At 41.7% G+C, this 18244-nt stretch overlaps 1 protein-coding gene across 5 annotated transcripts; it reads right to left on the bottom strand.

The window, feature by feature from the left end:
• Positions 1-408: 408 nt before the first annotated feature.
• Positions 409-17201, bottom strand: SSBP1 (single stranded DNA binding protein 1). Of its 5 annotated transcripts, none has more exons than XM_047695235.1 (8): positions 17012-17093; positions 16341-16407; positions 14408-14468; positions 13684-13824; positions 13373-13460; positions 11841-11929; positions 6368-6440; positions 409-736 (listed from the first exon to the last, which is right to left on the bottom strand). In XM_047695235.1, the coding sequence occupies exons 2-7, from the start codon at positions 16362-16364 to the stop codon at positions 6397-6399; spliced, it is 447 nt and encodes a 148-aa protein (XP_047551191.1). In that variant the 5' UTR covers positions 16365-16407; positions 17012-17093; the 3' UTR covers positions 409-736; positions 6368-6396. The 5 variants fall into 5 exon arrangements, with proteins under 5 accessions (XP_047551191.1, XP_047551192.1, XP_047551190.1 ...); XM_047695236.1 differs by having other exon boundaries at positions 17047-17065; XM_047695234.1 differs by having other exon boundaries at positions 16916-17059.
• Positions 17202-18244: the final 1043 nt, after the last annotated feature.

Here is an 18244-nt window from a genome sequence, read left to right as displayed (position 1 = left end):
ATAATTAGCATCTGGTGGGACACCTCCTCACTCCGGATTACGTTGTCTGCTATACTGCCAGGAGAAGATTAGGGTGGTACTTGTGTTCTTAACTTAAGCACTACTTTATTTAATAAGGGACTGTTAAGGATCCTCGTTAGAGGCTTCAAGCCAAATTAGGTAATACTTATTTGCTGAAAAATTATGCTTATATTTACTCTTTTAAAGAATAATTGCTAAGGTTTTGTGTACATAGTATGTCCCAGTCCCTCTCCAAATTTAGAATGAGACATAGGATAAAGTCTGAAGGACGGTGGCAGTAGAGGTTTTTACTTCTGCTAGCAGGGGAAGGTCTTAGGAGAGAATTAGATAATGAATTCATTGTGAATATGAAGATAATGTGTGAATTAGTAAGAATGAGATTTAACTGCAAAGCACAAAGAAGTGGCTTAAACAAGGCAGAGATTTATTTGTGTCTCCCAAAGAAGTCCCGAGATAGACCATCCAGGACTGGTATGGTGGTTCCATGGTCATCGCAGATCCCAGCTTCTTCTGTCTTCCATCCTGAAGATCGTCTCATAGTCCAAGATGGCTGCTGGAGATTCGGCCATCATGTCCACATTTCAGACCAGAAAAAGCCAGGTGAGGATCCGGAGAAGCACAAAGGATAAGCCTCCCAACAGAGTTAATCATTTAAGAAGCCTTCCTGGAAGCACCACCAAATGACTTCTGCTTACAGCCCCTTAGCAACTGTTAACTGCAAAGGAGAATAGAATGCAGTACTTCAGCTGTGCACACTGTCACCTCCAATAAAATGTGGGCTCTGTAAATTAATGGGTTCAATAGAAAGGATAATGGCTACTGGGTAGTGAATTAATCATGTTTCTTATTTTCCGTATTTTGATGTTTGACATCTTGGAGCCTCCCAGACCCTGGGAGTAACTAACCCCTCCCAACATTAGCTAATTCCTAGAAATAGTAAACACTTGCCCATGAGCAAGTCTTTAATACACAAACCAACCAATCCCGATTTCATCCTACCATTAGCCTCCTTTTATCCTGCAGTCCAGAACACTATTCCTCTGCCCAAAATCACCAAGTACCTGACAACAAGGGACCACCCCTATTTCCCAAAGTCTGGTGAAAATTATTCTATCCCACAAAAACCACAATAAAAGGTCTGGTGCACACTTTCCCCTCATTCCTTCTGCCTTCTGGCTTACACTGGTGCATCCCCATGTGGTTCAAATGGTGTGGCATGAGACCTCCTCTTGAGAACTATAACAAACTCTTCTTTCAAGACAACTGTCTTCATGTCCATCATCTTGCCACACCAGATTAACACAAGTCCCTAGTACACTGTAAAACTGGTAAGCAACCGGAAATCTTTCCCATAATATGGTTTTCCACAACAGAAAGCTGTAATCCTGGCAACATTTGTTATGTTGTCTCACAAAATGTGCTTCAAAAGTGTTTGGCAGAAGAAAAAAAGAGTCACTCTTGTCTTGACTGCTCTTCCAAGCTCCACTCATTGATATCAAATATAAGCTAGGGACTTTATGATTAAACTATGTTCAAAACTTCTCCTGATCTTTCCTCTTCTCAAATAGGCTCCCACATTCATGTTCCTTAGTCTCAGAAACAAAATATCCACACACCTGCCCAAGCAGCTTCAGAATTCTCTCTTCATGGCCTTTTCTCTTACCGCCAGCACCTACTCGGTCCCTAGCATATCCTGGGCAGAGCTACGTGTTCTTCTCCCACTCAGTATTCCTTACCCAGAGTCCATAACGGGATCTAGCATGTAACTGTTGCACAGTGAATGAATCGTGAAGACCACATTCCCCTGTGTCACCTATAGTCCCCATTCTGCTGACCTTTCTAGGCTCCTTCAGTAGCTTCCTAATTGCCGGCAGGCTTTCTCCCTTCTAGCCCTGTTCTATTTATCCCTGTATCTAGGCCTGTACACATGCATGGTACAAAGTAGGTGCCCAACTGAAATTGAATTTAAAAACATACCCAGATTATCTGTAAATAGCCATAGAAGATTAAAAGCAAACCAAAAAACACTAACGCAAACTATGTTCTTAGTAACCCACAGACATTAACAACAACAACAAAGGCCAAGTACAATAACCTAAAGTTAGTAAGTATCCTATGAGACTTGGGGAGATGGGCATGGGGATCAAAAGAGGTAACACCTTGTTTAAAATAACTACAGCCAAAATAATAATGGCCAATAGTATCGAGCACCTGATTCAGATAATATGGCCTATGTACGTTATACACATTATTCGTTGCTCACAGCAGGCCTATAACACAGGGCCACTATTTTCCCTGTATTCACAGAAAAACAAAACGACAAAAAATTCAACACAGGCAAAAGTTAAGAAACTGAGCAGAGGCCCCTCAGCTAGTAAGTGCAGCAGATCCAGGCTGTCTGACTACAGAGCCTTAACTGAACTACCACAAGAAGCCACTTTTTATCCAAACAACAGGTGTAGCAGGAAAGCTACAAAATTACAGTGTACACCTGTACAGACAAACAACACCCCAAGGTCCCAAAGCATGGCAGAGAGCAAATGGATGAAGAATAAAGAGACAAAAGAAGAAATGTCATTATTGTGGCTGCATGATTTGGACAGCCTAAACAGCTATACGCCATCCCAGCACAGGCTGTGGGAACAGCACAAAAGCAAATTTAGTCGTGAGAAAGGAATGCAGTGCTGCTGACACCTGCCGAAAGTCTCGTTCTCTAAGAAGTGAGCCTGTCAAATTCCTGAGCAATCTTGCTGACAATTTCAACCCTCAGCAGGAAGGAAACAACGGGAGGAGCAGACACCGTGAACCTATTTTAACCAGTAAAGAAAACTGCTAGGTAACAAGGAAGCAAGAAGAATATGTGAAGATAACTTGGTAAAGAGATTAACTGAAACTTTCCTGTAGGATCATCAGACTGAAAAATGAGAAAGAATGAAGAGCTGGAGGTATTCCTCCCTCATTCCCAATTCTATCCCAACCAAAACCGTTTATGCACTGCAATTCCCGGTGTGACTTCGATGCACCCCGAATGGTCAAAAGCTATCTGTGGGGGGTTCTGAACAGCAGGGCCAATGGAAGAAGGAGAAAATGGGAAGCAGATAGTAGGCAGAAAGCAAAACACGAGCTTCACATACCTAAACTCCCACTCCCAGTGTGCCTGATAAGCTGCATGACTCTGACATGTTACTTAACCTCTCAGTTTCATGTTTCCTCACCTGTAAAATCAGGATAATACCACCTTCTCAGGGATAAATTAAATGAGACAACAATAAGAAGCCCTGAGCTCAGGCTGGCATCTGTGGAGTACAGAATAAATGTCAGGCAATATGGTAATTACCACCTTGCAAGAGATGTCTCTATAACTCTAACTTTTCTACAACGATTTGCTCGCTGCTGCTCCCACCAAGCTTCGTAGCATATAATCCAAACCCTGACAAAAAAGTAAGTGAAGTGATTCTGCCCTCACTTTCATGTCAGTGTTTCAGTGCAATCCAACGAGCTGACATGTAGAAAGCCCTGCAAAGGCACTGTGCGAGGCTGAGCGGGATGGGGATGAACGGGTGGTTGTGAGTAAAAGACAACCGTGCCTTCAAAAACTGCCTGGTCTCTTCTGGGAATACAGAGAAACCACCAGTAATTTCTCCTGAATTGCAGAGGTTAGGCTGTAACCCAGTTGACAATGACAAGTAATCCCCAAAACAGCCACAAAAACACATCTTTGGTGTCTTGGGATGTCTCTGGAATCGTTGTCCAGTAATTTTTAAGAACTGAAGGACTCTTTGAGAATTGTGTTGGCATCAAATGGTGGATATCATATGGATTGGTCTTTAAAGCCCATTATTCTGGGTTACATATATGTATTAAGAGAAACACAAAAGAAAAAGGAGGAAAAAAGGTGAATGAAGTATCTAAGCATGTAATACTAAGATGCAGAAGATGGGCATCAACACAGGAGAGGCTCTCCTGCTCTCCTGCTCACCTCCAGGACAAGTGGCAGTACTGGCTGAAGGTCGATCAGAAGTGCAAGCCTGGCCTGGAAATAATGGAAAGATTTTTTTTCCCCTAAGTGAACACTTTTGTTTTCTCTTAATATAAAAATAATGTATGTTCAATGCTTTAAAAGAAATAAAATATATAAAAGTGCAAAAAAAGTAAGGAAAACCACACATAATCCCCCCACCGAGAGATCATCACAACCGTTTGAGGTTTCTCCTCCCAGACATTTCTAAACATATACTTTTATCAATTACTTCTTTTTCAAAAGTGCGGTAACACCACATGCTGTTTGATACTTCTTCTCCCATGCTTCCACGTATCATACTCAACTTTCCACCCAACAAAGAATCCCAGTATCAAAGTCGAAGGACAGTTTCCCACGGGTATATTCCCTGAAACCATAACAACGTGAAAAGGGAATGCGAGGCACAAAACGTGACCTAGGAGACCCCCACCAACTCTTCCCACCACCAGCCTCCCACACATCCTCCAAGACCAGCTTGGGAGGGGTGCAGTTTCTCAGCACAGGGGGCTGCCCAGATGGGAAGGGCACAGCTGTGCTCCTCAGGTCTGCAGCACCACGCGCATGCGGAGGCTCCGCACTGAGTAGACAACTCTGAAAGCCCCGCTGCCCAACCTCGGAGCCCGTCAGGTAAGCTCCAGTGGAGTGAGCAGAAGCCTGCAGCTCACGGGGGTCCTGCAGGCCGCACCGTTCTGCCCCTGCACCTTAGACGCGGAGTTGCTTTGGGCTGGTCATTGAACTGTCTTGTTCACCATATTACCTGCCCAAAGCACACTACTTAACAGGAATACTAATCTGCATCACTTCTCACAACCTTTAAGGAGTAGAAAAGTAGATTTTCCAAGAAAGAGTGGCCCAAAGGTCAATTTTATCTATGTTACATTTTGCTTGAGGAATGTGGCACAAAAGAGTGAGGACCATGTCACCAGTTTGAACGGAGAACGTCAGGGAGCAGAGTTAATGTAATGATTAATGGTCCCAGCGGCAGGAAAAAAAGGACAGCCGAGAGGAGGGAACTGCAACCACTGTTCTACTGTTCCTGGGTAGGAACAAGGTAAAGCTAAGGAACTCCACCTTTCCTTGACCCAACTGCACTGTAAGTACAAAACACTGCTCAGTGCGGGTATGTAGAGCAGCATGTGAACTAGGAAACCCCAGACAGTCCAGAACTCAGGCAGAGCGGACAAGACACGCCGTCTGAGGTACACGTACACAGGCTGGACAGGAGGCAAAGCCGGAGGCCAGGTGGCCTAGACAGAGCGAGGGACTTCTGTCATCAGACCCGGACACCAGGCTCAGCGGCAGCGGAGTCTGAACTGCGGCCAACCAGCAGGCAGACCCGTGCAGATCTGGTGCAGACCTGAACAGTACAAGACACACTGAAAAACTCAAGTTCATTTTATGTAGTATTTATTAGAAAATCACTCTTACTCTGTAATTTCCAGAATCTTATCATGAAAGTAACTGTGTGTACATGATGTGTATGTACACCACGGGCCCATGTGGAAAAATAAAAGGAAAATGTCATTCCTGGGGCTCTAACCTAGGGAGGCAATGTGAAAGGTTGTTTGGGGACCCCCCAAGTTCTGGATGAGACTAAAGGATAGCAATGGGGCTTAGAAAGATAGAAAACAGTGGAACCAGAGCCCCTGAGGCATCACCTGGAGATGAACTATTTCACCCTCCTTATTATTTTAGGTTTTTACTGCTGATAAATCTATTTCATGAATGCTACTAGTGAAATTTGTCCAAAAACAAAAGAGGAGAAGAAGGTAGGTTAGTCTTAAAGCTATCTAGGTTAGATACCAACCACTGTTCAGCAACCCCTTCCAGTTTGGGCTAAAGCTTAATATCCCATGGGGATCATTCATCTGTCACCATTTATCGAGTATTCTGAGCCAAGTCCTGGTTAAGGGGCAAGTAAACAGAAAAGATACAGTCCCTGCCACCTCGTTTATAGAGCAAACAGTAAGAAAATCGTTGTTCACAACCATGGGATAAATGCCTGCCACACAGTGAAGCTCAACAAATACTCAGTGGCTGAATCAACACTATAAAAGTGTACGCAAAAAACAAAGGGGCATCCCAAAGGACACTTAGCCTTTTGCTCTAACACAGATGAACCTGACAGCTCACTGCTTTGTACACTTATACACCGAAACCATCCTTAAAAGAATAAACAATTAGCTACAAAGGCCTATGAGACAAAAAGGGGAGGGAGAGTAAGAGTCATGAGAAGTCTTATCATTCATTTTATATAAAATAATATTTTAATTCTTGTCCTTAGCACCTATAAAGACTATACATGATGTGGAAATGAGACTGTACCAACAACGGCCAAAGGAGACTCGTCCACTCTATGCCTTCTCTTTGGTCTGGTCACTCAGAAATATAATGTTATCTGTAAAGAAACCAAATCGTAAGTATTATTTTCAGAACTCTTTCTCACTTAATCGTTCCCCTATGACACATACTTTCGTGCTGTTATCTAACAGGATTTTAGAAAAATTCCCAAAATGTGAACTAAGTCCTGCTATGTTCATGAGAGGCATATATACAAGAGGCACCAAAGGAGCTAAAAGTTGGGCTTCAGCGACGTGACAATTGAGACCTTGCAGAAAAAGTGTGGTATTTCTTGTCTTCCCTGAAAACAATTACAACTGCTCAGCAATAACTTCCTACAAAAGAACGAGTCACAAATTTCAGTGCCTGCAGTGCTCAGACAGATGCCATGAAAGCAGGCAGCACGTCCTCGCACAGAAGAGGGACCAGGCCTAAAACTCCCCGCACTGGGGGCACCTGGGTGGCTCAGTGGGTTAAGCCTCTGCCTTCGGCTCGGGTCATGATCTCAGGGTCCAGGGATCGAGCCTCGAATCGGGCTCTCTGCTCAGCGGAGCGCCTGCTTCCCCCCCTCTCTCTGCCTACCTGTGATCTCTCTCTGTCAAATAAATAAATACAGTCCTTTAAAAAAATAAAGTCTTAAAAAAACAAAACAAACAAAAAAAAAAACTCCCTGCACTGGAGGTACGGAGAAAGGATGGGGTCCAACATATGGCCCTGTCAGCAAAGACAAACCGACCGATGTCTTTAAGTAGGCTATAACACTCACACAGAAGACACTCTATTTTTAAATTTTAAAATAGATTGACTTTTTATACTCATTCTTGGGAAATTTTTTACTAATCAATATTATAGAGAAAGCATTTTCAAACAAGATCAGACACTGCACTTAAAATGTTGTCCCAGATGGAGTTAATTTAGGAGAAGCAAAGGGAAAGAAGTACTTTCTGTATAACTTGAAAAAAATCCAGATTCTTGTAACTTTAGAATTATTTTTAAAAGTGGTTATTACAGTATTTACAAATACAGTCTTCTAAAAACATAGTATTGGCAAGAGTGCCATCCACTGGTGGTTACTTTTACATTAAAGACATGGATCCCTAGGAGGAAAAAAATGACCAAGCAACCGAATTTAAACTCTATTTCTGAGCACTGGGTGTTACATGTAACTAATGAATCACTGAACACTACATCAAAAACTAATGATGTACTATATGTTGGTTGATTGAAGAAAAAAACAATAAAATCTATCTTTCAATTCAAATGTCACTAAAGATCTCTTCATTTTTACAACTGACCATAAATCTGTTAATTACTCAATTAACTCATCCATGCTGTGAATACTAGTGACAAGAAGAAAACAAAATGACAGATAAACTGAACTACTACTATTTAGTGTTGGCTTGGTTCAGAACAATTCATACAATCCAAAGTTTGCCCATACTTTTGGTTTACAGTGGAATATGAAAGTGTTAAATGCTTCAGAAATACCTAATTGATAGAGATTTAGAAATGCCACCTTTTGTTTTTTTTAAAGATTTTATTGTTTATTCGACAGACAGAGATCACAAGGAGACAGAGAAGCAGGCAGAGAGGAGGAAGGAGGCTCCCTGCTGAGCAGAGAGCCCGATGCAGGGCCTGATCCCAGGACCAATCCCGGGACCATGACCTGAGCTGAAGGCAGAGGCTTTAACCCACTGAGCCACCCAGGCACCCCAGAAATGCAAACTTTTTAATTAGAAAGTTTGACTTTCCACTGCTGAACTCATAGGTGTAGTCCTATGCCCCACAGAGGTCTACAAAAAAAATTTTGGAATAGGTAGAGATCTCTGGAGACATAGCCCAAGGAAGAAGAGCATGCAGAAATGAAATACTGTCAAGACACCCAAGAATTATGAAATCAAAATGGTCAGATAGGACCTCATCTAAGATCTGATAATGAGGGTAGAAAGATAACTATGTTGGTTTTCAAGATCAATATACCTCAGAGAAACCACAAGAAATATATTTTTTATTATTTATAACAAATTATAGTTTATCAATAGGGTAGAGTGGTTAAGACACGAACTCTGGAGCAAGGTAAAAAAGAAAGGTAAAAGGAAAATCTGTCAATTAAGAGACTTATTAAGTTCTCAGAGGTCTGGCCTCCAGAATTTGTGAGGAAATAATTTTCTCACAAGAATAAGAGACTTGGGGGGCACCTGGCTGGCTCAGTGGGTTAAAGTCTCTGCCTTCGGCTCAGGTCATGGTCCCAGGGTCCTGGGATCGAGCCCCGCATCAGGCTTTCTGCTCAGCGGGGAACCTGCTTCCTCCTCTGTCTCTCTCTGCCTGCCTCTCTGCCTACTTGTGGTCTCTGTCTGTCAAATAAATAAATGGAATCTTTAAAAAAAAAAAAAGAATAAGAGACTTAGGGGCACCTGGGTGGCTCAGTGGGTTAAGCCTCTGTCTTCAGCTCAGGTCATGATCCTGGGGTCCTGGGATCGAACCCCACATTGGGCTCTCTGCTCAGCAGGGAGTCTGCTTCTCCCTCTTTCTGCCTGCCTCTCTGTCTACTTGTGAGCTCTCCGTCAAATAAATAAATAAAAACTTAAAAAAAAAAAGATTAAGAGACTTAAGATACATATAAACCATGTAAGATAACCCATGGACTTGTATTTATGAAGCAATCAAACAAATTTAAACATTGTGATGTCTGGTGAAAAAACAATTAATAATCTCCTAATATTAAGTGTGGTAATAGCACTATAGTTACACTTTAAATAGGAATCCTTATCTTTCAGAAATACCTACTGAAAATATTTATGAATGAAATAATATAATGTCTGGGAATTCACTAGAAAATAATCCAAATGGAGGAAAAGTAGGCTGGGGAAACAGAAGAAATAATATTGGCCATCAGTTGATAATTGTTGAAGCTAAATGACAGAAGATTTTTTTTCCACTTTTCTATGTTTGTGAATGTTTGACATTTTCAATAATTAAAAAAATTAATTTTTAAAAGATACCTAATTTTGGCATATCTCAGAAGTACATAAACACTTGAGACATTACTTTCTTTCATTTCTATGTACTTACTCATACAAAAGGTTTCTCAGTGTTTACATCCATAAAAACTAATAATAGAATCAATGTTTAACGACTATTTTATTTTTTTATTTTTTATTTTTTAAAGATTTTATTTATTTATTTGACAGAGAGAGATCACAAGTAGACGGAGAGGCAGGCAGAGAGAGAGAGAGGGAAGCAGGCTCCCTGCTGAGCAGAGAGCCCGATGCGGGCCTCGATCCCAGGACCCTGAGATCATGACCTGAGCCGAAGGCAGCGGCTTAACCCACTGAGCCACCCAGGCGCCCATTAACGACTATTTTATTTTGGGGCACCTCGGTGGCTCAACGCGTTAAGCATCTGCCTTCAGCTCAGGTCGTGATCCTAGGGTCCTGGGATCAAGGCCCAACATCGGGCTCCCTGTTCAGCGGGAAGGCTGCTTCTCCCTTTCCCACTTGCCCTGCTTGTGTTCCCTTGCTTGCTTGCACACGCTCTCTCTCTCTCTCAAATAAAATTTTTAACAGTTGTCTTATTTTTTTTTTTAAGATGTTATTTATTTATTTGTCAGAGAGAGTGAGCACAGGCAGATAGAGTGGCAGGCAGAGGCAGGGGGAGAAGCAGGCTCCCTGCTGAGCAAGGAGCCCGATGCAGGACTCGATCCCAGGACCCTGGGATCATGACCTGAGCCGAAGGCGTCCCAACAGTTGTCTTATTTTAACAATTTATTGAAGAGTTTAAAAAGGAGCACTTCTCTCATAAAAGATGCATTTCCAATACAATTTCAGTTTTCAAATTTATATATTAAAATTGCTTTGGTATTTTATGTTTTAAAAACAACTGTAATGATAATGAAAAGAAAATGTAACATTTATAGCCTTAATATCACAGAATTTTTTTTTTTAAAGATTTTATTTATTTATTTGACAGACAGAGATCACAAGTAGGAGAGATGCAGGCAGAGAGAGAGAGGAGGAAGCAGGCTCCCCGCTGAAGCAGAGACCCCGATGCGGGACTCGATCCCAGGACCCCGGGATCATGACCTGAGCTGAAGGCAGAGGCTTTAACCCACTGAGCCACCCAGGCGCCCCAATATCACAGAATTTTTTTTTTTTAAGATTTTATTTATTTATTTGACAGAGAGAGATCACAAGCAGGCAGAGAGGCAGGCAGAGAGAGAGGAGGAAGCAGGCTCCCTGCTGAGCAGAGAGCCCGATGCGGGGCTCAATCCCAGGACCCTGAGATCATGACCTGAGCCGAAGGCAGCGGCTTAACCCACTGAGCCACCCAGGCGCCCCTATCACAGAATTTTTAAAAATATTTTTAAATTTAAAAGTAATTTTATTTTTAAATAAAATTTTATTCAAAATAAAATTTCAAATAAAATTTAAATAAAAATAACTTTTAATTTATGTATGTATTTGTGTTATAATAGGATGAATAATAAAATATTCTTTTTTTTTTTTTTAAAGATTTTATTTATTTATTTGACAGAGAGAGATCACAAGCAGGCAGAGAGGCAGGCAGAGAGAGAGGAGGAAGCAGGCTCCCTGCTGAGCAGAGAGCCTGATGCGGGGCTCGATCCCAGAACACTGAGATCATGACCTGAGCCGAAGGCAGCGGCTTAACCCACTGAGCCACCCAGGTGCCCCAGTATTCTTATTTATACAATATGTATTAAGTTACATTTCTTAGGAGAAAATGGAAAAACAAGAAAAAGAAACAACATAAAACTTCCAAATGTTGAAGAGCTTGTTCATGTATTTTTTTCAAGGATGATGGGTATCAAATTGCTATGGTATTTACATCCATTAATACATTTCAGAGTAACAATCCCGTATTGAAAAAAATTTTCATGTCAACTTAAATATGTCCAAAGGGCTACATTTGTTTCAAAATTCTTGTAGAATTTTCACAGAAGTTTGAAAACTCACCTCTGGGAGCTATCTCCTGGAGGTATCTTCCTGACCTTCCTTAAACTTTGTGTGTCTATGTTTTCTACAGTGTTTCCCATTTTGTCTAACGAGAACAGGAACTTAAAATCATCCTGTAAGGACCAAGCGGGCGGTGACTAAACCTGCACAAATGTCTAATGCCACTCACAGCAGAGTAACTCTATCTTGGCATAGGCTTCTGCCCGTTTAGGCCATGTCCTTAAAGACGTTAAAGTTCTTCTCACTTCAAACAGCTAAGTACTGACACAGACACTCTACTCAAAAGTTACCTGTGAAATGAAACTGAGTACAGAGACAACGTTCTGCACGACCAGAACAGAGACACTCAGAGCAAACCCACAAACCAGCTGCTTGACAATCACAGCATCAGTACTCAAAGCCTCCGTTCAAGTTACTGACAACAAGCCAAGCTTTTAAAAAAGGGAAGGGGGAGCAGGGAATAGCTATTATCACAAGCTTCTTACCAGCTATGATCGTTGTCGCTTGCCGCCTCACGTTATTTTTATCTGTGTATTCACCATAGTCTACTTTCCCTTCTACATAGATTCGGGACCTGATAAAAATAAAATTTACAGTTTTCAGCCTGGAGATTGTCATCTGTTTTAGGAGACAGAGTCCGGTGAGAGGCAGTAACAAGCACACACGAAGGATGAAACAGAGAATCGGGCATAATCTCATTTTTGCTACCACATCTCAAAGTTCAACATTAGGAGTACTAAGGGTACTGAAACAGAACGTCCACACAGACTTGACACATACAGCTCTCAGGCTTGAGCTGCCAGCAGTCCTCATAAAAGTTTAAAAAAAAAAAAAAGTGACTTTAAGACCACGAATTGGAAGAGCAATGTCGTGGGATCCTATCAATCCCTAGGACTGATTTCCAACATTTCCCCCAACTTTGATTCTGGACTCCCTAAAAGACTTGCTGATTTTCACTTATTGTCCAATTCCTTCCCATAGTCAGGTTCATGAACTTATTCTCAAGGGGCTTAGATTATTAAAATTCAAAACAGGTATTCGGCTCAGTATTTCACTTAGCGTTAATTATTAAGACTATTTCTGCACTGTTTAGAAGGCTGAACTACAAGACAACCATAGCTGATTTTAAAGGGTAGAAAATGCACGCTGGCATCATTTTCAGAGTCTACCATCACCAAAAAAACAGAAAGTAGACAAAGCTAATGAAATGATTGTAGGCCAAAGGGAATACACACAAATTCATCAATCCATGGTTGAAATTGCATACAGATACTTTTCTTGAAATTTCCTGTATTCATGTGTGCGTTAATGCAAATTCATACAAACATACATACATACTGGACAATGGAAATACATATAAATAAAAGGCATGCAGCTATTAAAAAGAAGCAAATTTTAGTTTTTCCTGAAATTGTTTTTCAGGAAATATACGTCATTTTTATAAAACAAGTACATTTCTAAAAATATTAACTATGAATATAATTGTTGTTCAACACACCCTTTCGTCCTTCTGTAGGTTTGGAAAAGACAATTTTTATTTATAATTAATCCCAGCATCCCAAAAGGGAACTATTAAGCCGACATAAAATTATCAAACATAGCAGAAGTGCTGTGAACACTGCCATACCTCACGGAGTCAGACTTCAGACACTCCAGGTCCTGTGCTAAGGGCCCCATGTACATGCCGAGGCGACATGGGAACTCCTAAAAGCATGTGTTACACTTGCTCACATGGCACTCAGTACACTCTGCCTTCTTTCTTGCCTCATCTGCTTCTATTTATGTACATTCCTTATCTGTCCCAAACTGTAAATTCTTAGAAAGCTAAACCATGTTTTACAGATCTCTGCATTAGTCATACATGGCAACACCCCATGCATACAGTACTAAACTGTGAATAAGTATCTCGAGTTAACGGAGTAATTAGTAGGATAAAGGAGACAGGCATTCCCTGGTAACACTTCTGACCAGTTTTTTAAACCACTCAATCTATAAAATCCTTTCTTCTTCAACTTACCCCTTTTTCACATACTGGTATGCCACATCTCTGAGGCCTGGGCGGAATACGGATATTCTGTGCCATGTTGTCTTTTGACTGACATCACCTACATCACAAGAATAGGAAACATGGTTACAAATGCCAGCACACAAAGCAAATGCCAAAAGACAACATGCCCAGCAAAACCAACGTCACAATTTCTGAGAGAAAGGAACAGAATTAGAGAAGAAAGATTCTTTCTAAAAGTAGCTCATCTCTAGTCAACTAACTGAGAATAAAAATGTCTCTGTATTTCTGATACAACGAAAACCCTAGGCTTTCATACTCACCCATCTGGTACGCTTCACTCTCCCCGGACCGCCACATCTCATTTGTCGCTAGAGAAAATATTGTGACTGGATTTTTCCCTTCTACCTGTCTCATGACGGGGTCCTGACCCACTCGCCCCAGCAGCTGCACACGGTTCAGAGCTGAAATGCAATGTGTAAATAAAATGAGATTTAGAGAAAGGTCCAGAAGGGGAATAGCTACGAATATTACTTCAACTCGAGCTCAGCCTTAAACAGGTTCCAGAAGATCCGAGCTAAGTTGAGGCAAATAAGGGGAGGCTAGGAGGTTAAAGAAGGGATAAAATATTCTTAAAGAAAGTACCCCAAAAAACAAACATTAAGCTCTTTATTTTACCTTAAAATCTTTAAAATACCTTTTTTTGAAAAAAAAAAATGGTTGAAAGGACAAATCTGAGATTTGAAAATCTTTACAAATATGAGTGAATATTTCTGTGAAAGAACAGCTTGCACAAACTTTCACTCCCCCAGCCAAATAGCACATGACCTTGGAAGACCGAGATAACCAAACAGGACTCAAGGAATTCTCACAAGGCCCCTCAGCCTAATGGGATGAGGCCAAGAGCAGACAGGCAAACACGGGCCAAGGGCTTGAGGATTAACAGATTACAACCCAACTAGTGCACCTCTTCTACAACACACTTAAGAATATTTGTACGTTGCTACAAATAACATACTTTAAACTAGGAAATTAGCTACTACTTACATCTTTCAAGAACCAAGCTGGTGGCTACTTCAGACTCACGTCTTACAAACTGATGAAATACCTAAAGTAGAACAAATGAGTAAAGTGGCTTTAATTTGGGAGGAAAGGTAAACCCGACAGAAGACCTGCTCACACTCGGTCACCATCAAGTCAGCGACTCCTACAGCACACACCCCCAGAGGGTAGCAGTGCATGTCACGTGTTCCCCCTCACAGCACCACGAGGACCACACAAACGCTTGAGGGCCCTGAGGGCCAACTACTCCAGAAGCCCGAGGGCACCATGTCCTAGACGGCAAGCCCAGGAAGGTTAATTTAGAATCCTTGTTTCTTTTCTGGCAGCCCTCCTGGTTATGGTGCTTCTGTGGCTGCACACAAAGGGTAAAATCAAATGTATTTTGGAAAAATTCATGCTTTAGATAAACCAAAGGGAAAAGACTCAGACAAATCGGGTTCTCTGATAAACTACAAAAATAGGACCATTCAAGTCCGTCTGTCAGTGGAAAGTAGTGACACAAAACAGCAGCAATGATACAATAGCTATCATTACTGAACACCAGCTAAGTGCTTTACCTCTTACAGATTAGTCCTTGGAAGAAACCAATAAACTATGTAAAATTATCCCTACTTTGGAGACCAAAAAAAAAAAAAAAGAGTTTAGACAGATTAACCAGCCCAAAATCCTACAAGAAATAACAGGCAAGTTGTGCCTAGAACCCAGGGCCATCTGACACCAAGGCTGCCACTTTTCCCACTGCCCTCTGCTGCCTCCAGCGTTCAGAGACCTACTCGGTACATCAGAGAAGCATGTGTCAAGTAGGTAGCACTGTTCATATAAAAAGCACTTGTCCACCAACCAAATGAACACCCGTTCCTGGAGCAGTGCAGACTACGGAATCCTATCCCTACGTTTTGGGACACGAGGTGGTTAAGAAGTAAAGATGGAGTTGCCACATGGTAAAAAGACTCAAACAAACTAGTACTGCTATCATGCTTCTCAAAAGGTCCTACTTGAAATACTCAGATGAGCCACAGCTCCCAAGTCGCAGAATAATGGGTCTCATTTGGGAGACATAAAAATTAAGACCCACTAGAAAAGCAGAAATAGGGAAAGATTTTAACTGGGATGATTGTTAAAATTAAACTTTTAAGTCTTGTATACATCTTCACACTGTAGTATTAAGACAGCAGTAATTCTTCTGTGTTCCAAATTCCAACACACAATACACCGAGAAAGGCTAGAACTATGTAGAGGTTAAAGTGGGGATCCAAGAATACAGGGTCGATTCTACTGCAGACTGGGGGGAGAGGAGAACAGGTTTCTGAGAGGAACTGATTCTTCATCAGTCTTAACAGGCTGGTGAGTGAGAGAGGGGTTATAAAGAAAAAACTACAAACTTGGTGACCAAATGTAAGTGAGGAAAATGGGTGAAGTCTGGGTGAAGGTAGGCTAGAGTGTCCGGAGAAATAAGGAGTCAGACTGGTGGGAGTGAGAAGGAATTGAGGACATCGTACGTTTGTGGTGACATGATGACTTCAGATGCACTCTTCAGGACAGGGAGAAGCGGGGTGGAAGTCTGACCACAGAGGACAGTCTGACCACATGCCTCCTAGAAAAACTACTGGAAATGATTTTTATAGTCTTTAGATCACTAAAGATATTAAATGCTAACTGATCTAAAGTAAGTAGCATGTAGCTACAAGTAGCATGTTTTTAAAAACTATGACTCCCCTTATACATGTAAGCTAGGAAATTATTTTGTTTTAGTGAACATCACTTACACAAGTAAAATCTGTCCCAAATCCTATCAAATGATTACACATAAAGTAGGTGGGCCCAAACGCCTTTTGCCTCTGCAGTCAAAGGCCTGACGAGATCTGATCACTACAGTTGATCATAACGCATCTCAACACTAATATGTCAAAGTGGTTACCTGTAATACAGGTCTTCGAAACATGGCTTCTATTTGCTTTTCCTACAATCTAGTCTTTGGTCTTCCCCTGGGGGGAAAAAAAAGAGAGAGAGAGAGAGATAGGGGGAGAAAGCACGATAAATAGTGTTTCTTAGAGCAAAAGCACGAATTCACTGACCCTAAATTCCATAATTTTTACGCAGTCCACCTTACGACCATAAACACCAACATTCCTGAACATTTTACAAGGACTTCCCCCTCAAAAAAAAAAAAAAAAAAAGTTTATCTTTTTTATTCCCCCTGGTTTCCTCTTCCTCTGCCACATGCAAAAAATACTCTTTCTGATTTATGCCCATTTGCATTCCAGTCTTCTCAAATGTTATTAAAATGCAAGCCCCCTTAGAGCTGGGGCTTTCGTCTGATTTATTCACAGCCACATCCAATACTCCTAAGTTAGTTCCTAATACATGGTGACGATTCGATTAAGTATTACAATATCATCAAGGGACTTAAATCCGAAACTTGCTGCTGCAAAAATTACTGCTTCCAATCCCGTTAGCAAAGACCACGGAGATCCCAGGACTCCCCGGCCTCACCGCCGGGATGGGCGGGCGCCTTTTCTCAAAGGTGGCGGTCCTAACCAGAACGTAAAGGGACTGGGAAGTGGCAGAAAACCCTGAAGTCCTCCGCACAGGTGAGAAGAGAAGGACCAAGACAAACACAGCACCACGTCCCGAGCCACTCAGAGCCGCACGCACACGCAGCGAGGAACTCCCGGCTCACTCCCTCCCTCGCCGAACGCTCGAGCCGGTTCAGGTTCGAGCTAGGCGAGCACTTCCGGATAGAGATCGGACGCAAGCCTCGCGAGAGGAATAAGAAAACGGAAAGTCCGCAGCGTACGCCGTAGAAATGCTCCGGCTAGCGCCGGGGGAAAAGCAAGCATCCGTGATGGGATAGTTCCGGGAGCTTTTTTTTCCGGAGGGAGCGGAGAAGGCAACGCCGCCGAGTGGTGAGGGCTGCCGGTTTCAAGTTTCTAATGAAATGAAATTATTTGACAAGCTTCCCAGCCTGGACCAGGAGGGGGCGAGGTAGACGAAACAAAGGATAGCGGGGCCTCGGGGAAAGACTGGAAAGGTCCAGGCCTGCCTACGTAGTAGGGTTCCCAGAAAAAGTAGGGCTGAGAGCGAAAAATTCAGGGGGTGCCAAAACATTTGGCAATCAAAATAATATTTTAGGAAGAATCAGGATAATATTTTAAGAATATATTCATTCAAAAAAATCTGTGAGGAACGAAAAAATAAGAAATTTAACTAAGTGTAAATTCTGAGCCGTAGTGAATCCTGAGGCACGAGGAAAAAATGAACTTTACATACAGAAAAAGGAAAAAAAAAAAAAAATCCAGAACACTGAAATACTTGAATATCAAAAATTCGAAGAGAGGGTATATTAAAACTCCCCACATTAAGTTTAAATATTTTATTTATACCAAAAACAAGTCACTGTAGTTTTACTTTCCTGGCTTTAATAGAAGTAAATTGATCAATAATTGCAAAAATCAACACCTTTGCTTATTTCCAGTTGCAGGAATTGCCATTTCTGACCATTTTTCTTGACCAAGTTGCGCTCTTACATAGTTTTAACTAACTTCAGCTTGTTGATCTTGTTTTATTTAAAATTCTGATATGTTCTGGGCGCCTGGGTGGATCAGCGGTTAAGCCGCTGCCTTCGGCTCAGGTCATGATCTCAGGGTCCTGGGATCGAGTCCCGCATCAGGTTCTCTGCTCAGCGGGGAGCCTGCTTCCCTCTCTCTCTCTGCCTGCCTCTCTGTCTACTTGTGATCTCTGTCTGTCAAGTAAATAAATAAAATCTTTAAAAAAAAAAAATTCTGATATGTTCTTCCTTGTGGATCTTTAATTTTAATATTT

This window comes from Lutra lutra, chromosome 11, assembly GCF_902655055.1.
Source record: "Lutra lutra chromosome 11, mLutLut1.2, whole genome shotgun sequence".
NCBI lineage: Eukaryota > Metazoa > Chordata > Mammalia > Carnivora > Mustelidae > Lutra > Lutra lutra.
Note: the sequence above shows the minus strand (reverse complement) of the source record. Positions and strands in the feature narration are given on the sequence as shown.

What these genes read in the sequence shown, in the direction of transcription:
- SSBP1 (XM_047695232.1), bottom strand. Translation starts at nt 16,364, where the DNA reads ATGTTTCGAAGACCTGTATTACAG. An exon ending in CAGCTTGGTTCTTGAAAGAT is followed by an intron (nt 13,825 to 14,407) that starts GTAAGTAGTAGC and finishes ATTGCATTTCAG; the next exon opens with CTCTGAACCGTGTGCAGCTG. An exon ending in AGCGACAACGATCATAGCTG is followed by an intron (nt 6,441 to 11,840) that starts GTAAGAAGCTTG and finishes GTTTCTTTACAG; the next exon opens with ATAACATTATATTTCTGAGT.